The sequence below is a fragment of the Malaya genurostris genome, chromosome 3, assembly GCF_030247185.1.
Source record: "Malaya genurostris strain Urasoe2022 chromosome 3, Malgen_1.1, whole genome shotgun sequence".
Classification (NCBI taxonomy): Eukaryota; Metazoa; Arthropoda; class Insecta; order Diptera; family Culicidae; genus Malaya; species Malaya genurostris.
Genome location: NC_080572.1, coordinates 170455611 through 170481722, shown reverse-complemented (window position 1 = coordinate 170481722; position 26112 = coordinate 170455611). Strand labels below are relative to the sequence as shown.

Below are 26112 nucleotides of genomic sequence, written 5' to 3'. Positions count from 1 at the left end.
CCCTCGAGGAACTTGTTGAATAAATTCAACAAGCGCCTTTTGACAGAGTCGGGCAGATTTTTCAACAAGTTGAATTTAATTCTGTCTAACCCCGGGGCTCTATTATTACACGACAAGAGCGCAAGTGAGAACTCTACCATCGAAAACGGTGTTTCGTTTGTATTCAATGTCGCGACGCGGGATATCTTCTGTTCCGGAACAGAATCAGGACATACTTTCTTAGCGAAATCAAATATCCAGCGGTTAGAATATTCCTCGCTTTCGTTCGCGTGATTTCGATTGCGCATGCGACGGGCCGTATTCCAAAGAGTGCTCATTGCTGTTTCTCTCGTTAATCCGTCAACAAACCTTCGCCAGTAACCGCGTTTCTTAGCTTTAATCAGACTTTTCATTTGAAATTCTAACGCCGCGTATTTCCGATAATTATCTGGAGTTCCGTTCCTTCTAAACGAGATGAAGGCTGAAGCTTTTTTCGTTTTCAGCTCTGAGCACTCTTTGTCCCACCATGGGTTGGGAGAACGCATACTAGTTTGCGCGCTAGGTACTCGTTTCGTCTGAGCTTGAATTGCGGTGTCAAGAATCAAGCCAGCCAAAAAAGTATACTCTTCCTCCGGAGGAAGCTCCTGTGATGTTTCTAGTTTCTCAGATATCGAGCTCGCGTAACGTTTCCAATCAATGTTTCGTGTGAAATCGTACGAAACATTGATTGTTTCCGATGGTCTTCCACGGTTGGTGATAGAAACTATGATCGGCAAGTGATCGCTACCGTGAGGATCACAGATTACCTTCCACTTGCAATCTAACTGTAGCGAAGTCGAGCAAAGGGATAAATCCAGCGCACTTGGTTGTGCTGGCGGTCTAGGGTTCCGTGTCATTTCTCCCGTGTTTAGAATTGTCAAATTGAAGTTGTCACACAGATCTTGGATTAACGAAGAACGATTATGATCATATAAGCAGCCCCATCCTGTACCATGCGAGTTAAAGTCCCCTAAAACCAGCCGCGGTGAAGGAAGAAGTTCTATGATGTCTGCAAGCCGACGATGCCCTATCGAGACTCTGGGAGGAATGTAGATAGAAGCTATACATAGATCTTTGCCTTTAATATTAATTTGGCAAGCAACAACTTCAATTCCCGGTGTCGAGGGGAGGTTAATACGATAAAATGAATAGCACTTTTTAATCCCTAAAAGTACCCCTCCATAAGAGTCTTCTCGGTCCAGGCGGATTATGTTAAAATTATGGAAGTCGAGGTTGATGTTAGAAGTAAGCCAAGTTTCACTCAAGGAGAATACATCGCAATTATGAGTATGTATTAAGTGTTTGAAAGAATCAAGTTTTGGGATGATACTTCTGCAATTCCACTGAAGCACAATGATCATATCTTCGATTCTCAGTGGTAAATTATCCATCAAAAGATACGATCGCTGCAAGGAGGGGCCATTGTTCAGTCAACTGTTTTAAAAATGCCCTTACTGTTGGCAGTAGAGCAGTTAGGAAGCTTTTCAGAGGATCAGTAATATTGAAGGCTGTTAATATCCAGTCCACGATATCAGAAAATTTCAATAATCCAGCGTTTGTTGGATTTTCTGGTTGTGCTTTGGGGTCATTCGGGTTTTTTGATGCCCCAGGAAGTGCTGGGTACTCCTTATCATCCCTAAGTTTTTTGAACCCAGGAGGTGTTTGCTTCGGTTTTGAGTCAGCACTTTTTGTTTCCGTTTGGTTCTTTTGTGACGAAGAGGACAGTCTGAGGCTTTTACGAGGAAGCTTGGGAGAAGCCAGATTTTGTCTTTTCCTGCTTCCTTCAACCTGTGTGTAGGAAGGTCCTTCGCCTGGGTCGTCAGAGGTATCCTCTTCAACTGGCAAGATTGCAAACGGGTTCTCAGGGGTCGATGGAGTGGTTCTTTTTAAGATTTCCGCATAAGAACGTTTGGAACGTTCTTTCACGGATCGCTTCAATTTCTCCGCACGCTGTATGTACGTAGGGCACACCGAAAGATCATGAGGATTCTCCCCGCAGTAGCAACACTTTTCCACTGCTCTTCTGCAGAGATCGTCCTCATGGGCCTCTCCGCATTTGCCGCATCGCAGTTTGTTGCAACAATAGGTTGCCGTATGACCTAGCTGTTTGCAGCGGTACATACAGCCGAACAGGTAGACGAACTCCACTCACTACCAAATAATTTGGAAGTGCAGATCCGGCAAAAGTCACGCGAAATGAGTCCGATTGGTAAAATTTACCATCTATCGATTTGGAGTGCAATTGCTTGCACTCCAAAATTTTCACTGGTTGAAGTTCGGGGTTTTTGAAACGGCCTACCCCGTCCTTCATCAGATCTTCGATTGTCAGACTTTCGTCACGGACCACACCGTCGATCTCCACCACATGAGACGGGACGTACACGCGGTACTCCTTCGTGAACAACTCGCAGGTAGCAATCTCGTTTGCTTGCTTCAGGTCGGACACAACAACGCGTAACTTGTTTGGCGAAACCTTATCTATTGTTTTTATTGCCGAGTAATGTTTTTCCAGGTCCCGAGCAATATTTAAAACTCTGAGAGACTTAATTTGGGCCGGAAGTATACCACCCACGGACCCCCCGAGCCATCGTCTTGGTAAACTTTTTGGCGAGCAGACAATATCTTAGAGGGAGATGGAGGCATCGGAGAGGGAGATGGCATCGGAGAGGGAGATGGTATCGGAGGGGGAGATGGTATCGGAGGGGGAGATGGTATAGGAGGGGTAGATGGCATCTCGGAAGCAAACTCAGCCTCTAAATGTTCTTCGTTCATTCGTTCAGCTTCGCCCTCCTCCGAGACACCCCCACTGTCATCAATATTCATATTTAAAGTGCGGGAGTAAAGAAGTCTCCCGCACTTGAAATGAGAAAGAAAGAAATAAAATGAAAAGAAAATATATGAATAGTAAAAGTTGAAAGAAAAAGTTTGAGAAAATACTTAACAGTATGTCACGGTAAGCTGTTAGGTGAGTTGCTCCTTCACTCCTTCGTTGTGCTTCAGCGTGACCTTGACTCAGGATTTGGCTGCTGCGATGCGGGTAGCAAACAATAGAAATAACTGCTGCCCGAGGATAGCACAATAGCGTCTACTGTCGATACCGATACAAAACCGGTGCACAGACAGAACTCACTTGCGGGGATGCTACTTTTTATCACTTTTATTTAATGCCTATACTACAGCCTCTGCTGTGATAGGCACCTTCGTCTTACCAATGTCGATTGTTAAAAATCGCGTGTGCTCACTTCGAACATTCGGTTACGAATGATTGCTGGTTTTGAATATATGTTAACTGTGCGGTTTAGCCCCGGTCTCCCCTACCAAAATACTTGGTTCAAAATGGAATTCACAGTGATTTATCTGAACTTCCTGATTTTTATAAAATTATGACAAAATATGACAGCGTTTTCACAGTGATTGGACAGCTTTTCTATATGAGAAAGGCAACAAGTTTGAAGGAGGGATACATTTTACCAGATTGGTGTCAACATTGTAAAAATTATATTTATACTTCAGAAGCTTTTAACAAAACATACATTTTTGAGAAAAGCATCAATGCACGAATAGATGGCTTAAACAGGCTTGTTTTTTATTTCATACAGCTGAGCAGTTGTAAACCGGTTTTCAGCGTGTTTGATCTATAAAAGCATCACCCCTCTTGGGATTTATAGAAATACAATATAATCTCATGATCTATTTAGACAATAAACTAATTACGGGCAATGAATATCATTATACAAATATGTTGGTGAATTTATCTAAATATTCAACAGATATTACAATATTTGGTACCAAAGTGAATCGAAACACGTCTTTATCCGGACCAAAACCAGTGGTCGAAACATCGGGAAGTGTAAGACAGTCAATCTTATTTTAAGGATCGCTGAAATAGAATACATTTTAATAGTTTAATCGTATTAAAATAATTTATTTAATTATATAAGACAGTTATATTTTCATAAATACAGTGCAAATCAAACATACAAGTTTGTTAAGCAAGAAAAATTTACAAGGAGTTTAACTATAATCTTAATAAAGATTTTTCATGTTAATAATAAAAATGTTATTGAAATTAACTTCAAACACTCCCGGCACATCATACATGCTTTGGAGAGACAAATTCTGATACACACTTTTCATTTCCATCGATTTGTGGGTTATCAAAAAATTACTTATTACGTCTATTACATCTACTGATCATTCATTTTGATGATTTTTCAACTTAACTTAGTAAAAAAAATCACAAATCCTATAGACGTAATATTTAGCGATCCCTATGAATATCGTGCGCAACTGGTGTAGTATCAAACTTGGTGTCGAAAATATAACTGTACGTTCGAACATCTATTTTTATACTATCCAAATTTGAAAAATAAAATGTTTTTTTCTTCACTTTTGCTTGCTCACGCACTTTCTATCTAGAAATAAATGTCCGAGGTTGTCGTGCCGGCTCTTTCGAATCATATGTTACATTATCTAGTATAAACAGAATGCACACAACATATCCACGATCTTTTTCACACAGATGTATAGCGTCCTCTATGCAGATTTAGATTTTCCATCGCCAACACTGTCGCCCACTGCCAAAAAGCATCCAGTAAAATCATTTTGTGCTAGGTCAGAGCATACAGAATCCTCCGCCGGCTGACGTTGAAGCTTTTGACTTTGTGCGTTAACGAAATGAAATTGATGGATTGGCAAAGCATTCGTACGTTACGTATTGGTCAGCTGATTTATTTATGAGCTGTGAAATTTCGTCCATGTATAATACCGATTTTGGATTCTCGTGCAGAGTTGATGATCATATCATAGATTACGAAACGATACGACCTAAGTACGTCGAGGCGGAACACAGAATGGATCTGGCTGTCCGTAACAAACATTCAAACCATGCTACGTCCATGTCGTCCACTACGGCAGTTGGCAAGAGAACTTTGAATGCAAGAATACGAATTTGTCCGGTTATTGCAAAAACGAAGTTCTTAACACTCCGAATACCAAGCGGGTAAAAAGTTACGCGGACTACCAAGGGTACCATGAAAAGTGGAGACGTTAATTTTGACTGACTATATGCTAGTCATTTTTGGACCGATTTCAATTTTTTTTACCATTAGATAGATAAATTCATTTGGAATAAAATCCATTTGAAACGATGGAAAACCGAATATTCTATTCAAAGTTATTAGAAAAGGTTCCAGCTAAAGTCTGTTGAAAAAAGTGATGCTTACTTTGGCTGGCCATATCTCAGCTGTTTTTTCAATTAATGAAAGTTATGATCAGAAACGTAACCTAAAGTCCAAGCATAAATTATCGAAAACTGTATTTTCGACATATCTTTAAATTCAAAGCGACGACATATGCATTTTTATATACCAATAGATTGCATTTGACATCAGCTATATGTTTTAGAAAAAATCAAATTTCAACTATATTGAGAATATCTCAAAAATTCGATATTTTCATAGAAATTTTAGAATATTAGAAGTAATCGAAGAATGCTAAGCATTTTTGTACACCAATCGATTGAATTTAATACCAGCAATAATATACGGGAAAATAGTTTCAATTTTACTGAAGAAAATCCCGAAATTAGATATTTCACAGAAATTTTAAAATTAAAATCTCAAGAAATATGTATTTCTACAGAAACTTTTGAATCTTAGGGTTTTTTGTGACTTAGCTAAGCACGCATTCAAGAATGTTAGTGTACCAGTGTATTGTAAAATGTAAAACAAACATCTATGATCTTTTATGTAGATTGAATAGAAATAACTAAAATTTGTAGAAAAAAAATTCTACTATACATACTGAAAATCTAATAAAAACTCGATATTTTTACTTACATTTTCAAATCTTAACAGTACTAGGAACTTAACGAGGAGTGCAAAAAAAACATCATGTGTTCATCAAGCGATTGAAACAGGTAAATTTTTTACAATGGAAGAAAACCAATCAGATAAAAAGTTACGCGTACTACAAAGGATACCATTAAAAACCCGTCCATTGCACTATGGTCCGAAACGGGAAATTAGGATGACAAAAATATTTTTACTATTAAATATTAGTTTTTTGTAGTTGGTGTCTTCACAAAAGTTGTTTGTAATCAAATGGCGCTCCTTTTGATGAAAAATGTTACTAGGGTGGTCCTCATTTAGATTGAAATCTAAAATCTAACTTTCTTAATTGAACCCAAAAATGATTTTGTTATACAATAAAGTTGTAGGAAATTTATTTTTGAGCAACTTTGCTGAAAAAAGCACCTCTCTAGCTTTTCATTTGATCGAGTTACATTAAATTTCCCAAATAAAAAAAGGGTGGCTCCTGAAAATTCACTTTATTTTTTCTAACTTTTTTGTGAAACGTTCTACGGAAAAGTTGTCTTCAGAAGAATTATTGTACTAATTATTGCGCACAATTTTGCTCAACCAAACTTTTTCATATGAGCTAACAGTAAAAAGTTATAATTATTTTTTCATCAAAAACTAGTCAAGCTTCAAATATCAATATTCATTAGATGCCAGATCGATAAAAATGTATCCTATGCGGTTCCTGAAAGGTCATAATATAAGTAAAAATGTAAGAGAAAATTGGGAGGGAGTTATTTTTTTAACTTATTTAAATTAGTTTTAAAAATACCTTCAAAAAACTCAAAAACATCGCATAACTCTTAAACGCCTTAACGTATCAACATACTTCCTTCGGAAAAATGATAGTATCAAATAAGTTCTACAAGTGTTCTATACATTGTCCTTCCGAGAAATGAGACACACAAAAACTACAGCCGAAAATAGATTGCAGAACAATTTTAATTAATTTATTACTAAAATAACTACTTCAATTGAGTTTTAGCAACTGAGGATTAGAGATATTGTGTAATATGGTTATTTCGAACTAGTTGGCCATGATAAATCTATGAACAGAAATTTTCATGATCTCGACAACCATTCCAACAAGTTGATGCAAGTTAGTAAAATGCAAATATTTTTATCCACATCGTGCCGAGACGCCTATGACACTAGCCCTTCTTACTCATCCACTTATGTACCGAATAGCCTAAAGGAACCGGAAAACGACGCACAATGAGTTTTGGTTTGAATAAATTTTATTGGGTTTCAGAAAGTGCTTTGACTTCCAAAAAATCTATTTTCGGCTGTAACGGGCGGACTAGACCTTGTGACAAATTCTCGATGTGTTTCGGGAGTACAACTTACGGACTCATCATCTGTTTGTAAATTTCGAAGCCTCAGTGGACTCAGTAGAACGAAACGAATTGTGACAAATCATGTTAGAATATGGCTTTTCGACAAAGCTAATTTAGACTGATTCGTTAGGCACTCGATAAATCGAATCAAGCGTCAAGATAGCTGGTACGACATCCGATGCTTTCGTGACGTTAGATGTATTGAAGCAGGGCGACGCGCTCTCAAATTTGTTGTTCAATATAGTGCTCGAAGGTGCGATATGAAGATACGGCGTGCAGAGAAGCGGAACCATCATCAATAAGACGTCGACTGCGGCGTATACCTCGCACTCGCTGGACGTGCGCAATCGGAAAAGAGCGACCAGTAAAATAGAAAATTTTCAAAGAATTTTTTCTTATGACCTTTTCAAAAGTAAGACTAGAATTAAAATAGCAAACTGATAATGCAAATTGTCCTTTTTGGTTATGAAGAATGCTTATGCAAAATTTAAGCCAAACGGAAAATATTATATACATTATATAAATAAATCAACCTTCTATTTCATATGGAGTTGCTGTTATATAAAAATGTTAATTGCTCAAAAAATGTTTGAATACCTATATCGTACAGAACTGGGACTATGCATTGTGAATAATTTGAAATTTCGAAGTACTCTGCTAAAACCAATATTGAATGATCGTCTCGAATGGAACATGGATCACTGTATCGTAACAGGGGCAATATTATCTTCACCTATGAGACTTCCTTTAAGGCCTATCCTATCACTAGCATGTATAGACCAGACCCACCAAATAATAGCTTGAAGGGCCCGTCGAACATCCTGTGAAGGTTCACGTTTGGAGATGTTTCTCAAAATAAGAATTTGGGAAGTTGTACGTTTTCTCAGTTAACCTAAACTCTGTGAAAATGAACCTTGACGATTGGATTCTCCAGAATGACAACGATTCGAAACATCGAAACAAGACCTGTTGTTGGAGTTAATCAGTTTGTTCGCCGAATTCACAAAACTTAGGGGATGTATTCAAAGGAATACGCGCGAAATCCTTCAAAGCATGCCCCGAAGGTGATGCTGAAGGTGATATTAATGTATATGTAAAAAAAGTCGATTCAATAAAACAATATTAGGAATAATTTCACTTTGTTTCCTTTGAATTCCATTACATATTTGAACGAATTTTTCATTTTTTTCTCACAACAGTGACTGTGATCTCTTATAACAGACTGTAAATCAATATAATTAGCATATACTTCCGTTTCATCAAATGATTTTAAAATGATTTCGTATTTTGTTTCGATTATGATCTTACCTTATTGTGGGGTAGTACAATGAAGGCACCTCCACCCGCTGATTCTACAATGATGGCGAGAAACTTCGGGTTGACTGCGCAAAACGTGGAATCCCAGCTACTTTTGGATACCCTGATATTATCGTAGCACTGTTCGCGTTTCAGTGCCTGGCCATACACATGCCGAAATTTTGAACTTCTCACTACGCGAAATGACATGGTCGTCGCCGTCGAAACTTAGAACAATAAAAATTTGTTTTTCCACACAAAGTATGTAAAATATCACCGCTCTTTAATTTGTGTTTTCCAATTTTATGAAACTCGAATTTCAATTATTTACTAAAATTTATTTACTAATTTAAAGCACAACACTAAGATTTACAACCTGTAACAATAAAAGAAGAATACATAAGTTTTCTGTAACAAACAAATTTATCGCTTTTAAACTAATTTTAGTCACCTTAGGCCAAATTTTGTAGCACATTATGCATGTAGTCAAAAACAATAACCGAATTCATCACTCTCAGAAAAAGTAAATATTACATTTGATGTATTTAACTGCCTACTAATCTTTCATTGAATAGTAATCATTGTATTATGTATGTCAGCTATCTATCAGCAATTGTTTTTAGCAGTACATGCTGTTATGTTGCATCAAATTCAATATAATAATTAGAGTACCTAAAACCAGAGTGAGGACAGCTGTTCGTTTGGAATGACAGCTTTGTTCCAAACGAGAAAACGACCTGTCAAATACAAGATAAACCTATCCAAACTTTCAACTTTTTGGATTAAATGTTTTGAATTGTTGCCAACATTACGGATGAGATGTCGCCACTCTGGTTTTAGGATTATAGTCACTCTAGTTTTAGGTACTCTAATAAAAATGGTTTTAAGTCAATACAACGACCATGTTTTCGTTTACTCGAACGTGTGTGTCATTTTCCGTTGATACTATGTAATTTCCGAAAAAGAAAGTAAATATATTTCCAGCGCACGAAATTAATTTCATACGTGGGAGTCCACGGAGAACTTTTATGGTTTCAAAGAGGTCCACGATATAAAAGAGTTGGGAGCCACTGATGAATGTGAATATACCTCCATACACACATTTCTGTTTAATTCAAGGTTATGCAATTACAGTGATTTTTTTATCTTAAGAAGCGAGTTTCATACCCCAATCGAATTAGTTTGTCAGGAACGGAAAATTTTTGTGAGTATACACTTATTGAACTAAACTAAAAATAAGTGACATGCGATTCAAATTCCCGAGTTAGCGACTCAATGCATAGGGCGCTGGTCTTACAAGTCAGTTGACGAATGTTCGATCCCCGACCTGGAAGGATTCTTAGTGTCATTAGTTGATGAATGTTCGAGCCCCGACATGGAAGGATTCTTAGTGTCATTAGGATCGTTGTACCAGTGATGCAATGATTCTGTACGCTATGGATCGACTGTGAAGTCTGTTGAAACATACACGAAGGGGAAATGAGAGTAAGCCAGACACCCTACGCATTTGTTCCAACCTATATCATAATTAATGCACATTTCTACAACATATGTACTTCGGCAACGAGCTTAACAAACTTTTTTATAATTGAGTTGTATTTAACAATGCGGGTAAAATTGCCCAAATTCGCCCAAAAATTCTGACAAATACAAGTAAAGTTAATATTGTTATTCATTTCTAGTATGATTTGATTCATAATTAAAAGTAGAACATTTATACGTCTTGGAAGCACATTTTTCGAGCTACTGCATCCGTGGTAAGATTCATTTATTGTTGGCTCCAACCCACACGGCTCTTTTGTCGTGAATACGACTTACTTTACTATGGGGTGCCTTTTCAAAATTTACCCTCTGAGAGAGTGATAAGTTTTTGATCGTGAATATCTCTTGTTGTATCTAACGAATCAACATAATTTTGCTACATGCCATCGGAAATATGATCACAATTTTATGATAATATATTCAGTTGTGTGACATAATCACAAATAATTAAAAATTAAACTTTTCTGAAATGTTTGGTATAAAAGAGTATCAAATAGGATAATTCATAAGGCGCGTTTGCCTTTCTCGTATTTTTAAAGCTCATAGCTCAGTAATCTGTGGAAGGATTCATATAATCTAATTACCAATAGAATCGAGCCAATCAGAACGCGTTCTGAGGAAGATAACAAAATATCTGCTGCTGTTCAACAAATCGTCCGAGAAAAATGTTCGGAACAGTGCTTAATATCGTAGTGAGTTTCACAATTTGGTCCTTCTGAAAGGCTGGAATGAACCCCGTACAGCTTCCTGATAGTTTCTTTCAGTGAAATACAAACTCGAAATGAAATAATCGACTTTAAAATTCTATATGCTGCTATTTTTATAGCCGTTAGGACCGCCCTTTAGTGAAAAAACTGCAAACGAAATCACGTAAAAAGAAACCTCTTAACAAAAATTGGATCAGTTTGGATTCTATCGCCACTGCGAGCAAATGTACTGTGTGTCGTTTGCAAAGCTAGTTTCTCTTCCGACAAGAGCGATTACGTCACAGCTGCTAAACGATTTCTAAAGAACTATTAGGATTTCTTCTTTGCAAATCGAAGGTAAATATCCTCAGTTTAGTGCAAATCTAGAACAATTTGATTAAATGTGTGCACTTTTCGCTGTGTGAAATTCACAGTAATCGAGATCAAGTGAAGCCTTCTTTGTTTTTGCGAAAAATGTGAAAAGGGGAATGCTTGCATAATTCATACAATTGATCAACTAATTGATATTCGGAAGTGTTAAGGAACATGTCAGTTGTTTTCGTATTCACGACATCCAGTTATGCCCCTGACTTAACCCACCCGCCTTTTTTCTTCTGTAGTTGCGTGGCATCTGTTGAAAGGCACCAGCCCGAATCAGAAAATTTTTGTTTAAACTAACCTTTCTTAGAATACTAGTGTTATAGAGTTTGTATACAACTGAATGTTGAAACAATGTGTTTCGAAGAATCAAGAATATTGCAATAAATGCATAAAAAAAGGTTATTCAGTGGAACAATAAGCTTTTCGGACTTAACCACAGTTCTCATAGTCTCCACCCATTAACGCATCTTTGATTTGAGTAATAAACATATCGGAATTTGAGTAAATTTTTACTCCAAATGAAAAAAGTACTTTTTTCGCCAAATTCGAATGGGAAATGAAACGAACATGATGATGATCTTTCAACCTAGTCCTGTGGTGTTTTTTGCAGTATCTAAGAACGTCTGCAAACGTCCCCAGGTAGCTCGATCCATGGCCGCTCTTCGCCAGCCACTCAAAGCTCGAATACTTCGTAAATCCCCCTTCACTTGATCGATCCACCTTGCTCGCTGTGCTCCACTTTTACTTGAGCCTACCGGATCAGATTCAAGAATCATTTTCACTGGATTGCCGTCCGGCATCCTAATGACATACCCAGCCCAACGTAGTTGTCCAAACACTAAAGGCGCGTTGATCCTCTGCCAACATAGTCTAGGTCTCGTGGTCATAGAGAACAACTGAACTAATGAGCGTTCTGTAGATGGTCAATTTCTTGTGGTGACGTACTTTACTGGATCGAAGGGCTTTTTTGTGTCGAAAGTACGCACGATTTCCTGCCAAAATACTCTCTGCTGGTGTCATTATCGGCGTTCACCAGTGAACCCAAATACACGAACGCGTCAACCACCTCGATATCGTCTCCGTCTATCAATATTTGTATCAATATCGAAGGAACTCGAGAGCGTTCAAAATACACGGATATAGCATAGCTGTTCTCGATCGATTGTGTCGTATGCCACTTTGAAGTCATAGAATAGGGGATGTGTGGGTAGTTTGTATTACCGACATTTCGAGAGAACTTGTCTTATCGCGAAATGCGAGGAATGTTATTCAATTTTAGCGCTTTGCAGATTCCAAGTTTTTATGAAAGATGACCTTGAATACCCAATCGATTGTTCAACAGATAAACTGTATTAAATTGAAATTGAACAATTTTGAAACATTCATGTAGGATTTGTCACTTTATATAATTGAAGTTAAAAATTTGTTTCTAGAGTTTACACACAAGAGTAACAGGAGCTCATGACTTTGCTTGTCTGATGAACCCAACAAACACAAACAAGATTTCAAATGTTAGCTAGGAAAGCTGAATTCTGAGCTCCTGTTACTTCTATGTTGAATTATATGTGTAAAATTCATGCGAATGGCGTTGTTCGCCGAGGATCTAGCTCAATTTAAAAGATTTTCTACGATTGCGTATTCGGAAACTGGTGACCCTTACAACCAAGGTTGGTTCGATTGGTCATCAACTAACGAGACATTCAAATTACAATAGTTTTTAGCGCAGTTTTGAAAAGTTTATTTTATCATCACTTAGAATGACTTTGAAATTCTTAGCGTTCATCACTATACAATTCCAGAATCGTTCGGAACCGGTCAAAATGTACTGTACTGTAAGACCTTTAATTTGATTCTACACGGAAAGACCGAAATTAGCATTTTGGCGAAAAAATTAGTTGATTTTCTGATTTTAGTTAGTTATTTTTTGAGACAACTAAAAAAATCTTACTTTTGCTAATTTAGATTTTTTAATTCTAATTTTCTTAATAATAATAAAATATTTGTTGAAATGGCTATTTTTTTAGTTGAATTCACCAATTAAACGTGCTGTCATTTCTTAGCTAAGGCACGCTTCACATCCATTCAACTAATTTTTTAGTTGAATTAGAGAAATAAAACGTTGTTTTCAACCAACATAAATGGTTGAATTGGTTTCTGCAATTAGCAGCTATATGGCGCTCGTTAACACGTTAATAACTACTAGCCACTAGATGGCACACTACTACCGAAAAAAATTTCAGTCGCGGTTATCTTTTCTATATTTGCAGGTATAAATACGATGTTGTATTGGAGAAAAAGACATAAGCGAAACATAAACTTCTTTTTGAAAATTTTACTTCTAAATCGCTGTTTTCTTCTTTCGACTTCGCGAAATCGACTCTCTCATTGAAAACTTTGAGCACTCGGAAAACAAAAACCGAATACAAGTAGTACACCGGACGGCGTAGCCCGGAATGAGAAGATACAAAAAAACATCATTTGACGTGTACAATTAGAGTGCAACATTCGAAACTCACTTCACTGTTTCGCGTAAAAACATTATTACCCACAATCGCTTTAACTGCGCACAAATTCTGAATAAATACACTTTCCACTAACAGTTTACGTCATTTTTACATATCGGTTTAGAAAATTATATAGGGATATATCGTAGCACATGCGAAAAACATCTAAACAATTTGCGAGCAGTTTAAACAAGACTGTCCCTTTTAGCTTTTTAATGGATTGTTTTGCTTTGACACTGCTGTCCTTCAGTAATGACGGTGATAGATAAATAGAATCAAAGTTTCTGATTTTAATAACGAAATTAGTTGTCAATGAGAATTTCGTGTTGGATTGAAATATTGCTGGTTTGTGTCCAAAATATTCGCCAACTAAACACTTTCTCTAAAAATAAGAGTTTTTTTCAGCACAGTAAATTCTAAATTTTAACTAATTTTATAGTTATTTTGGAAATTTTGTTGTTAAAATCAACTAATTCAAAAACAGTAATACGAATTAGGCGCAGAGCTAATTTCGGTCGTTCCGTGTAAGTTTGTGAAAATCGACTCAACCATCTCTAAGAAATTGAAAAGTGTTCCATTTTAGAGTTTTTTTGTCACTATAACCTGTGCTCCCGGAACCGGAAGCGGGGTTATCTGCTAACAAGGTCTTCAAAATATCTGTAAACCAATTTTAAGGAAATTGTTGCTTTGGTCTTTGGACTCTTAGAAGTTAGACTTAACTGTGAAAATTAGTTCAGATATTAGGGGATGGGTATAGCGTGATGGGTTAGTCGATGCCCACCTGAGTTCAATTCCCAACCCCGCACATAGGGTCAGAAAGTTTTTCTACATTTCCTAGAAAAGTTACAGCACATGTTTTCCTTCAAAATTTGCGAAACCGACGGTCGGATCGAGATAAAATTCAGGAATTTTGTATGGGATCACTAGACCTTTCATTTGAATCAAAGTTTGTTAAGGGGCGGGTAGGGTCTAACACTTTTGAAAAATCTTTTTTTTCTTTTTATTTTATTTTTTTTTTCAAGCCTATCGGAACAAAACTCAGCAAGTTATGAGCCTTTATTTTTGCTTATCTCATACTGCTAGGCGCACAGGCCCAAGATTTCTGCTTCGATTGACTTCAAACCTGACAAAACATTCGTGAAATGTTTCATTATGATAAATTATAAAAGCAAAAATATGATTTTTTGAAAATGTTAGACCATACGGGCTCCCTTGAGAAATAAATTGTTTCCATTGATTTCGAAATAAATTGTTTCCATTGAACGCTTTAAACGCGTTTTTCTCGAAAGCAGATTTTGAAAGTCCGTGTCCATCGTCATTCAAGAACCACTGCACCAATTTTTTTTTCAAATTTTGCACACACTTTCTACATATAAAAAATCATACCCCAACGTTTTCCTTTTCTACTTTGGGGAGGTTTTACAGCTACAAAATGGCGAATTTTTTCGCGAAAAGTTGAAAAAATTGAAAAAAAATTCAAACAGAAACGTTGGGGTCTAAATCTTTAATAAGCGTTCTCAAAAACCCTCTTCACCGATTTATTTCTCAATATTTTTCAACGAAAAAATTACAAAATGTTGTTCGAATGATGCTTTTTATCATGCAAAACATACGAATTTATTTTGTTGAATGATAATTCTGAAAAAAAGCAAAAATTATGATTTTTTCCATGATTTCGACCATACAACAGTAAGTGAGATCTTTTAAGCAGTTTTAACTACTATTTCCGATACTTTCAAAGCTAGAAGTCGAATCGAATGACCAACAACAAATATATTCTACAAATTTGAATAGATTTGAACCAAAGAAGAAGAATTTTTCCTTTTATGCATCCGTGATCTTAACGACGACTTGAACACTCATCACCTTGTAATTCCGAAACAAAAAGTCAGATCAGAACAAAATTTAAGAATTAAGTATGGCCTTTCATTTGAATCTAATTCGGTCAAGCCAAAGTGAGCAAATGATCTGAATTAAATTATGTACACTCGCCATTCTGTGATTCCGGAACCGGAAGTTAACTCCAAATAAATTTTAGGAATTTAGAAAAGTTAGTGCACACGTTACATACACATGTAAAGGGTGTGCGGACTCAAATTTCATCACTTTCAAATGGCTGCAACTTTCAATCCATTCGGTATTTTCAATTGGAATTTCGAGTGAAACTAGTTCAATGTGTAATGTTTACATTGTGTAAATGAAGGTTTTGCAATCGTTGCGAAGATGGAGTAGGAAGTACACAAGAGCGGCGCAAAATAATTTTGCGCTCGCACCTTGAAAAGCTGGATCTTTCTCAATTCGTAATGGGCAGGAAGCTGGGAAACACAAGTGACCGAAATGAATTTCCGTATAGTGAAGCTTTCAAGAGGAATAAACAGTTCAGTGAGAGATGTAGTGAAACTGCATTTAAGTAAAACTTTCGTGCAAGGCACGAAACGTTTTAAAGGACTACACGCGTACAAAGTTCAAAATGCACCGAATCTCAGAAGACGTTAGAAAGTAGATGATGTCAAAGATGCCAAAAATATATGATTTGACAAGCAATTTGCTCATGTGGAAAGCGGAGCACTCCATTTGTGACAACCGGTCGAGAACATCTTAAGGAAGAGAAACTGGATGAATAGATTTTCAAACAAAAAATGCTCGTACAAGGCCTTGTGTTTAATGTTAAGAGGAAGGTTTATCAAAAGTATATTAATATCTTTGATTTAATTCTCTGAAAGTTTGGAGATGATCGGTTTAATGTTTGACTTTTGCCGAAATTTTTTTTCTGTGGCAAAAGACCTTTACATGCGTACTTCACAAACTGAGACGAATGGTATATGATACTAATCCATAAGTCGTCTTTCACAGCGATTGTATCACATTTCTATATGAGAAAGGTAAGAAGAGCCAAATTCCAAATTTTATATGGACTGATCACCAAACAAACCTAATTCAATTATACTGACTCGCCGATTTCTGTTTCCGGAAATATTAGAAGTTGTGGTTAAACAACTCCACAATGCAACTCGTATTGAATTCTCAGAGGTTCAACCAATTTTAACACACTTAGATTTCAAGGTCATGCAGCCGCATCGACTGCTATCGGATGATATCCGGATCCGAATACCGCTTCTAGAATTACAGGCTGATAAAAAAATGCAAACCGGCATTTGAATGACGAAGCGAAAAAAGAAACTAATTCTTCGAAACTAGTATCAAAACTGTTCCAAATTGTAGGTCCTGTCAATATTTCTGGGAATTACATTATTACGCTACTAGGTTCTTTAAACAGGTTTTTTTTTCATAAAAACCATCTAAAAATTATCCACAACCCGCTCCAAAAAAAACTGATAAAAGTATCGAATACGCCCTGTTTACTTTGTTTTATGATACCGTTTGGTTTATCTTCTCACATAATGATAGCTCGACGTCTAAGAATGATTACGCAAAGGTGAAGCGCATACCAGTCAATGTAGCAATTCTCGTGCTCGGGTTGATTTTTGCCGATCGGATGGATGAGCGGCATTTGTGTAGACCATACGAGAAATGAATTTTGAAGTAGATGATGTCATAGCGTTAGATTTAGAATTTATTATTAGGAAATTGAAGGCCCGCTGCCAGTATTTATAGTATATGAGCCAAACTAAGGTTTTAACGTTGCCTAATTTGTTGTCAAACGATACGAAACCAATTGCTGAGTTTAAAAATGTATGTTTAGCTATATAACGATCTTTCACATGTTTAATTTTGATTTTTACTTTGGTTGAGTATTTTGGCTTATACATGTACAGGTATATTTCAACTACTATTATCAGACGAAAAATGATAAAATTGCCGATAATAAATCCACAGTAAATGATAACATATTCCAAAAGATAACTGAATCTTATAGAATGATAAATTTGTACTATAATGCGAAGAAGTAACAGCTTGACTATTGGCTGTTCTGCTACTTTACCGAATCACACTATTGTTGATTATACACAGCAGCAGCTCATGGGAAAACGATACAAGATCTCTCATGAAACGCATAATGTTTGATAGAATTGAGCGACTGAATGCAAAAATTGGCTAGGTGCAACATAGTTTGGGAGAACCGTTCAAGTATGTTTGAATGCAAAAAACATAACAATATTGAGTACAAACCCGGACATGGATTTTGCAATGCAAAAATCGTTTGAAAAGACCTGTTTTGCAAAAATCGAATGAAAAATATTTGAATACAAAAACCGGACAAAAACTAACCCGTCTTTTGCATCGCCCTGTATCGTCGGTAGTTTGATAATGAATATTTTTCTTTTCTGATATCTGATCTTTTTAAAACTATTGATTTCAATTATATTTAATGTTTATGTCATATTAATGTGAAAAGCATATAATCACTAGATAATTCAAAAGAGAGTTATTATTTGTTAGTATTTTTCAAATTGTAATATATATTGGATAGTTTATTTAATAAAACAACAAAAATGTATTACTAAAAAATAATCATTTAAAAAAATTGAATTAACGTCTTCTTCAGAATAAGCAGCTGATCAACATGAATTCAGAACTATATTTTGGCAAAATGAACATTCATCTAAATGTTTCGAAATGATAAAAAAACCCTATGTAATCCGGGAAGACGCTTTTTGGAACAAATAACTAATTCTGTTGTAGATCAAAATCAATAAAATATTAGTATTTAAATCGACTTGTCAAACAGTGGCACTTTATAGCCATCTGAAAACTTCCATACAATAGAAACATTTGTCATTCTTCCCATATTTTCCGCAATACGACCAAGCAGTAAAAAACGTTTAATTCAACTTTTTCAAATATCCATAATGAAAATTACTTTTTATACAAATATAGTAGCTTTCTTAGAATGTCAGTGTTTATAATATGTGAATAATATGTTTATTAAATAAGTGAAATGGACATTGAGAATATTAATGCCATGCAAAAAGTCAATGCTTTAAGTAGGTTTAAAAAAAGTATATTCTACAAATGAATCGGTATGATTCACTTATTAATGGAAAGCATTATTGTTAGACTGACCAATTTCTTGTTTCTGAAAGAAAATATATAATCATATTCCTCTTACAAAATTGTATGTGATATTATAAAAGATGTTTTTAGGTGGATTGATACAATTAAGAGGTAATTTTCATTTCCAGAGTTTTGTAGTAATAACTACAAGTTTTATAACTGCTCTTTTGACAAGTGATATAGCGGGTTTGAAATTGTTTTTGAAGCAATCATAAAACCTTTCACACGAGCTGATAAGAAAAATAAACGAACTAGTGATAGTGTAAAACAGGGGTTCCCAAACTATTTTGAGTCATGGAACCCTTTACTAAAATAACCTTAGGTCTCAGACCCCCATCAACAAATTCCTTTGAAAATTTAATTTCTTACTTTTTTAATAGTGATGCAAAATACTTACCAATTTTTGCGGATGGTCAAATAAACACAACTTTTTTAGCGTAAATAATTCTAAAAACTTATATAACTTATATCAAACAATAGGGCGTCGATTTCTAGACCTCGTCGACCCCCATAGTCAGTTTTCATTTTCGTCGACCCCCGCAAAAAGGATATCGACCCCAAGGGGTCTATATCGACCACTTTGGGAACCCCTGGTGTACAACAATGAAAAAATTCTCAATATTGCCTTCAAGAATCCTCTTTAAAACATTTTTGTCAATTCAATTCTTTCACAAAACTAAGTGTAATTTGCATTAGGAAAATTTTCAAGGTCACCTTTTTGATGTTCTACCGTGTTATTTGTTGACATCGAATAAATTTCAAAATAGAGAAAACATGATTGATTTCCATTAATTTTCAGAAATGGAGGAAACATGATTGATTTCCATTAATTTTCAGAACAGCTGGACAGGTTTGGAATTTTTGACACCAAAATTACAATCTCAAAAACTAGTTTTTATTAATCATTTAGTCTTTTGCATAAACCGTATTTATTTCGAATTGATTACATATAATTGTTATTTTTATCTATTATTCACAATAATAAAAGCGCAAAAGGTTTTTACATTCAGAGAAAGTCATGAATAAAATCAAAAATATTCTTGCTATAAAGTCTTTCGAAAACTACATAACACATACATGATCAAGAAAAATGACAAAATGCTAGTTTATTTATTACGGAATTTATTCCTTCTAAATAAATAAAATATTGATCATATAACGGGTGTTTTTTGGAGGTTTGTTTTTTCAATAGGAATTACTCTATTGTCTGAAAGTTGTTCTGACAGTGTAAAGCAGGGGTTCCCAAAGTGGTCGATATAGACCCCTTGGGGTCGATGTCCTTTTTGCGGGGGTCGACGTAAACATAAACTGACTGTGGGGGTCGACGAGGTCTTGCAATCGACCCCCTATTGTTTGATATAAGTTGTTATTTGAAATATTCATGCTAAAAAAGTTGTGTTTATTTGACCATCCGAAGAAATTGGTAAGTATTTTTCATCAATATTAATAAAGCAAGAAATTGAATTTTCAAAGGAATTTGTTACTGGGGGTCTGAGGTCTAAGTTTATTTTAGTAAAGGGGTCCATGACCTAAAATAGTTTGGGAACCCCTGGTGTAAAGTGACGTTTATGATGTAATACTGAAGACTGCTACCAGTATTTATTGAAATTAAAAATGTTGCTTCGGTTGAGCAATCGAAGTTTTAGTATCATCGAAGCACGAGCCATGAAATTTTAAATTAAATTTTGATATAGCAGTGCTTTTTATTTGTGTCTACCGAATATCCAACAACCAAACATCTCAATCAACACAGTTTCAACTAACGAATTACGGCTGTATCTTATAATAATAAAAAGAAACAGCATAACTTCAGATGTCTGCAGAAAAAATATGCATATCTGTGTGAAAGTATACTGCAGGTCAATAAAATTTTTAATCGATTTCACTACTTTCAGAAGTATTTTTTTTTTTTTCATTTTATAGACGAGGAACCTAAAAAAGTAAGCAGTAAGTAATTTAAAAAAAAACTAACAATGTTAACTTACTGCTTAAAGATGAACTTTGCAAGAACATGTTTAGAATAAACATCAGTTAACGTCAAGAAAAAAATAAAGGCAAAAAATAAGTTTATTTTACAAATAATCAAATTTCAATAAATTTGATCTCGGTTTCATGTCCCATTGCTGTTTTCATAATGTCCCATTTAATAGATACTAATCAATAATCTTCATTCAAAAGATTTCAAGAAACAATCGTGTTGATTAAAACTCCAATTGCAATAACTAAGTTACTGTTTTTTCCATACACAAACGTTGCTTAATGTAATAGGTGTATACATAAGTTCGTGCTGTTTCCTTGCAGATGGCGTGATTTGACGTTTTTTCACTGTTTTACCTTACCTAATATGCGTTGGAAGGTTACTGCCATACAAATCCAAAAACAGTGTCGGAAGTGGTTTGCACGGTTTAGGCAATTGTGATTTGGAAAACGAAGATCGAGCCGGATCGCAATCAAAGTTTGAAGATGAAGAATTGTAAGAATTTCTCGATCAAGACCTGTTGCAAACCAAAATGCAGGCAATTGGGTGCCGTATGAATTGTAGCCAATGGTACAAAAGAAAAGGTTTTTCCCTTTGTTACTCACGATGAAAAGGGGGTCCATTACGATAACCTAAAACGTCGGGCAACTTATGGATACCCAGACCATGCATCATCATCGATGGCCATTTAGAATTTTCTCGGCTTGAAGGTTATGCTCTGTATATGGTAGAACCAGCTGTGTGTGGTGTATTATGAGCTACTGCAGTCGAGTGAAATGATCACGAGAGACCAACGACAATTGATGCGTTTGAGCCGAACATTGCAAGATAAACGACTACAATACACCGATAGATACGACAAAGTAATTTTGCAACATGACAATGCTCGTCCACATAACGGTAAAAATGTACTTAGAAATGCTCAAATGGAGAGCTCTACTCCACACGCCGTATAGTCCAGACATGGACGCTTTCCGATTATGATGAAGTCAAAAAATGGTTCGATTTGTTAATTCGAACCAAATCCGATCAGATGAGATTATCAAAATTGTATCAAATTTTGATATTATAAATAACACAAAACCTATCTGAATTTGAAAAAATTCTCTAGGGATAGCTGTTAAAATTTCAAGCTTTTCTATCAAACATTTGTATCGATTGTATCTGAGAATATCTAAGATTATTTTAATGCAAAATTGGTTTTTGTATCATAATTAGTTTAAAATTGTGTATCGTAAATTGAAGTTTATTTGCCTTTGCTTACAGAAAGAGAAAAAGATTAATTTCACTATAATATTCAGAACAAAAAATTTGTTGATCATAGTTGACACTACTGACAAATCAAATTTTGGTACAATTTAAATAGAAAATTTCTATGAACTGGAAATCTGTACATCCTAATTACATGTCTTTTTGGTATAAATATCTAAACGAGCTATAATTTTAATATAATTCAGATATGGGTTTCTGATCGGAAACCGGTTGAGTTTTTGAAACGGATATCCGTGAATTGCCAGAAAGACGGGACAAAGTAGTACTAGCGATGGACAATAAAGTTTCGAATGTCGAAAAAAACAACGACGCGAATTTATTTATACTCCTTAATATTTAATCATAGCACAACTTAATTTATCATTAAAATTTATCCTCGTTGTTACAATTCAAAATTCCTCCTTTCATTGTAAATGTAAACTAAGATGTTCAGAATGGTCAAATATAAATCTCTCCAGTTGAACCAACAAAAGGCTTGATATTGATTATTTTTTCCATCGAATTCAAATGTTTAGACCAATTTGAGAATAAAGTAACTGGAAGTTTAATTCCTGTTGAAATGAAAAGATAATAGTTTTTTTATTCGTTTCCTGAAATATTGTTCACATCGGCATTTAACGCAACATCAACTCAAATTAATTGAATTGCGATAAATAATTACATTGAACTCCGAATTAACAGTAACGAAAGCAATGAGTTTGTTGCAATTTAAGTGAATGAAAAATTTCAAAAATCCATAGGCAATTATAACAGCAAACTTTAACAATAGATATTTATGCTAACAATGATGCATTAAAACTTTGCTCTCATATGTTTGAATAAGTTTAAAAAATTACGAAATTTGATTTGACAAGTATTTAAAAACTGTTGTTTGACTCTACCCAGCGTATATCAAGCGTGAGATGAATACGGTAATTATTTCATTTCGTTTGAGCTTTGTCTATAAAATAGTGATTGAAACATTTATAATGCTTTAAAAATTTAAAAACTCATACAAATTTTAAAATCGATCTGATTGACGTGTGTCTTCGCTAAGCTGTCAGCATGAAAAATTGCACTAGAATGTTAGTTATTTTGACCATTAGTTCTGTTGTTTTGAAGACTGAAAAGACAGTTTGGAAATGACAACAATCGATTAGTTGTACAAAATTTTAGCGAATTGAATGCAAAAAAGCTAACAAATATTTTAGTTGTATTGCGATTGCGAGTGTTTCCGTGTAGCTGAAAAATTTCAGAAAGCGGTGAAATTGTTTTCCTATTCTTGTGATGAATTTTGCACTATTGCTCAACAATAACAAAGTTTTGAGGACATTGTCATTTTGCAATATTATTTGCAATTGCAGTAAACTGTATTAATAAAATGTAATAATTCATTCAAGTCCTGTAATTAACTTTCTACATTCAGATGCTTCGGTGAGTACAATGATTTCTAATGCACTATTAGTTTACGTACGTACTTCAACCATAGAGATGAGGATATACTTTCATGTATGCAAGTAATGAACTTGTTTCATAGAACAAAATTTATTGAAGCTTATTATCAGCTGAGCAACGACAATCATTCTATGTTCGCACTTAAACTCAACTGTTAACCACAGTGCGTGATGATATCATACAGTTACATAGTTTCCTTTCGAGCGCAGATAGCACAACAAGCACTGATGCTACATCTTCATAATCATTGTATCTCCCTGCTCCCTCATCCTCATAATTTCTCTTGAAATAGTGATGACACCACCAACACCATCTTCATATCATACACTAAAATAACATCCCGGTCATTGAAATATTCTGCATTATTCTCGGAACACACTAAAATCTACTGTAATCCACACCTCGAGGAGTAAAAAATAAACACACCCACGGAGTTTCTGCAGTATTTGCGAGTTTGTTAGTCACTGTTGCTTCGCCGTTTTTTGACTATAGATATGCTGACTGTGCATGGTAGTACCAAGACGACGTCAACGAAAATAGAGATGTTGTAAAATTGGTTCGGCTGAGTCCCTGGAAATTGGGTGTGTGGCGACGATTCTTGGTTCAGGGTAGCTTGACCAACAAATCAGCGAGGTGAGCGATACACTTTGTGACTGATTTTATTTTCTTCTCACGTCAACTCTTCACTATATATGCAAACACATCATCATTTGACCTAGTTTGCGTACACCGACATGACGGTCAGCGTTTGAGTAGTAAAGTTGGAGAGTTGGTGAAATTTTCAACCCACTCGCCAATCAATCGAATCTTAAGCCGTACTTAGGTCTCGGTATCGGCACTGTTTAAGATAACACAAAAAACGATTCTCAGTGTTGTTCATAGCTTCAATAACATAACCTCACCATGGGTCGAATATCCGCTTCACGTATCTATCGAGGATCACAAATAAGACATATAGGATTGTCGGCACTGTATACTTAACACACACAACCCGGTATTGCAGCGATTATTAGGCACCCGTTTCACAGCGGTAGAACAAATAATTACAGTACCAGAATTATTTTCAATATTGCTATGACACTCCCAATATTAAGTTCACAACACAAATAAACACGTCATTTTTTAACGGCCGAGACACAACTGCTTATAGTAGGACCTTTCGTTGAAACTCTTCTCTATCTAGGAAATTACACGGCCACAAAAAACACTTCTGCTAATGCACACACTCAACATTTCTCTTTTTGTGTCTACTACCAGTTACTACACCATGCCAATTCTGTGATGTGAACGGCGCTGCTACATTGGAATATTTAGCCAAAAAAAAAGTATGAACCGTAAATCGCCGCATAAAACATAGAATCTATTCTTGTATCATAACAGTTTGAGCATTTTAAAATTAACTTTCTATTGCCTTCAATCAGACCACATTAGTTGAGTTGCGTGTCTTCACATTGGAATAGATACGCAAAATGCATAACTCATTTGCCACCGCTATCGTAATGGTAAAGATTATTTCTGAATTGGCACAAATATAAAGTTCTTCTAAATTTGGAACTTTGGGAGTAGTTGTTCGAGTAAATAATACATTGAAGGGTTTTCGTATTTTTCACTCGCCACTTTGTTTCTTGTTTTAAACACACAAATTTCACATGCCGCTCATCGTCTAGTCCGTCATTCTTGCGTTCGTCGGTAACACAAGCTTGAAAAAAAAATAATCGCGTTTCACACCGAGGGAAAGGAGAAAAGGCAACAAATTCCTTCGCACACAAACGCCCCCGTCGGGGTGTTTCGGCCTAAAATACACTCGTTTTGTTAATGAAACTAAATGTTATCGAACCGGCTCAAGATATCACATCGTTCACAATTGATACCTACATGGAAAATACTCAGAAAAATCAACAATTTCTACCCCTAAACTTGTAACAAAAACTCAAAACAGGATATATTTAATTTTTAATGTATCACGATCAATCCAAAAAAGGCAATGATCAAGTTGGGCTTGCCCGATGTGGCAAAGACGACTGTCGGTTTGAAGGATGAAATGTTAAATTTAGTATGATCGTCGGCCGTGTAGAGGTCTGGCACGTACAGTATATGTCATAGCCGGTACACAAACCTTAGTTTATCTGTCAGCAATTGTCTGGAAACATCAGTTTTTGAAGACGTTTGTAGATAAAGTATAAGAAAATTTGAATTAGCAGTTAATACATAGCTCGTTTTTTTCAAGTATCGACAATTATGAAGCCTATTACCGATAGTATCTTATAGTACTGGAGTTGTGATTTATGATCCGGAAATCCGTATAATATAATAATTCTCTTCGGATCTAACATTTTTTGAATATTCAAATAAATTTAAAATTCGTTTGTATATGTAATGTTCCTAATGATTCATGAACGAATAAATGTAATTTATAGACCTATTTCATAGGAAGTATTCCTAATCCACGGAAAGTTTCATGACGGAAATATCATTAACACATATTTTAGTTTACTCACGGAAAGACCGAAATCAGCATTTTGGCGAAAAAATTAGTTGATTTTCTGATTTTAGTTAGTTATTTTTAGAGACAACTAAAAAAATCTTACTTTTGCTAATTTAGATTTTTTATTTCTGATTCCCTTAATAATAATAAAATATTCATTGAAATGGCTATTTTTTTAGTTGAATTCACCAATTCAACGTGCTGTCATTTCTTAGCTAAGGCACACTTTATTTCCATTCGACTAATTTTTTAGTTGAATTAGAGAATTAAAACGTTGTTTTCAACCAACATAAATGGCTGAA

At 35.3% G+C, this 26112-nt stretch overlaps 1 protein-coding gene across 6 annotated transcripts in view; it reads right to left on the bottom strand.

Moving 5' to 3' along the window:
- LOC131435188 (coronin-6) overlaps positions 1–25340 on the bottom strand; it is a 41934-nt gene extending 16594 nt beyond the window's left edge. The window contains exons 1-2 of one of the 6 annotated variants that reach the window (XM_058602824.1): positions 25201–25340; positions 8525–8888 (exon numbers count right to left, since the gene is read on the bottom strand). In XM_058602824.1, the coding sequence (XP_058458807.1) occupies positions 8525–8722 (198 nt within the window). In that variant the 5' untranslated portion in view covers positions 8723–8888; positions 25201–25340. Of the gene's footprint in view, positions 1–8524; positions 8889–8963; positions 9153–23348; positions 25133–25200 lie in introns of those variants that run through there. The other 5 variants (XM_058602820.1, XM_058602823.1, XM_058602822.1 and 2 more) reach the window with 5 other exon arrangements.
- Positions 25341–26112: the final 772 nt, after the last annotated feature.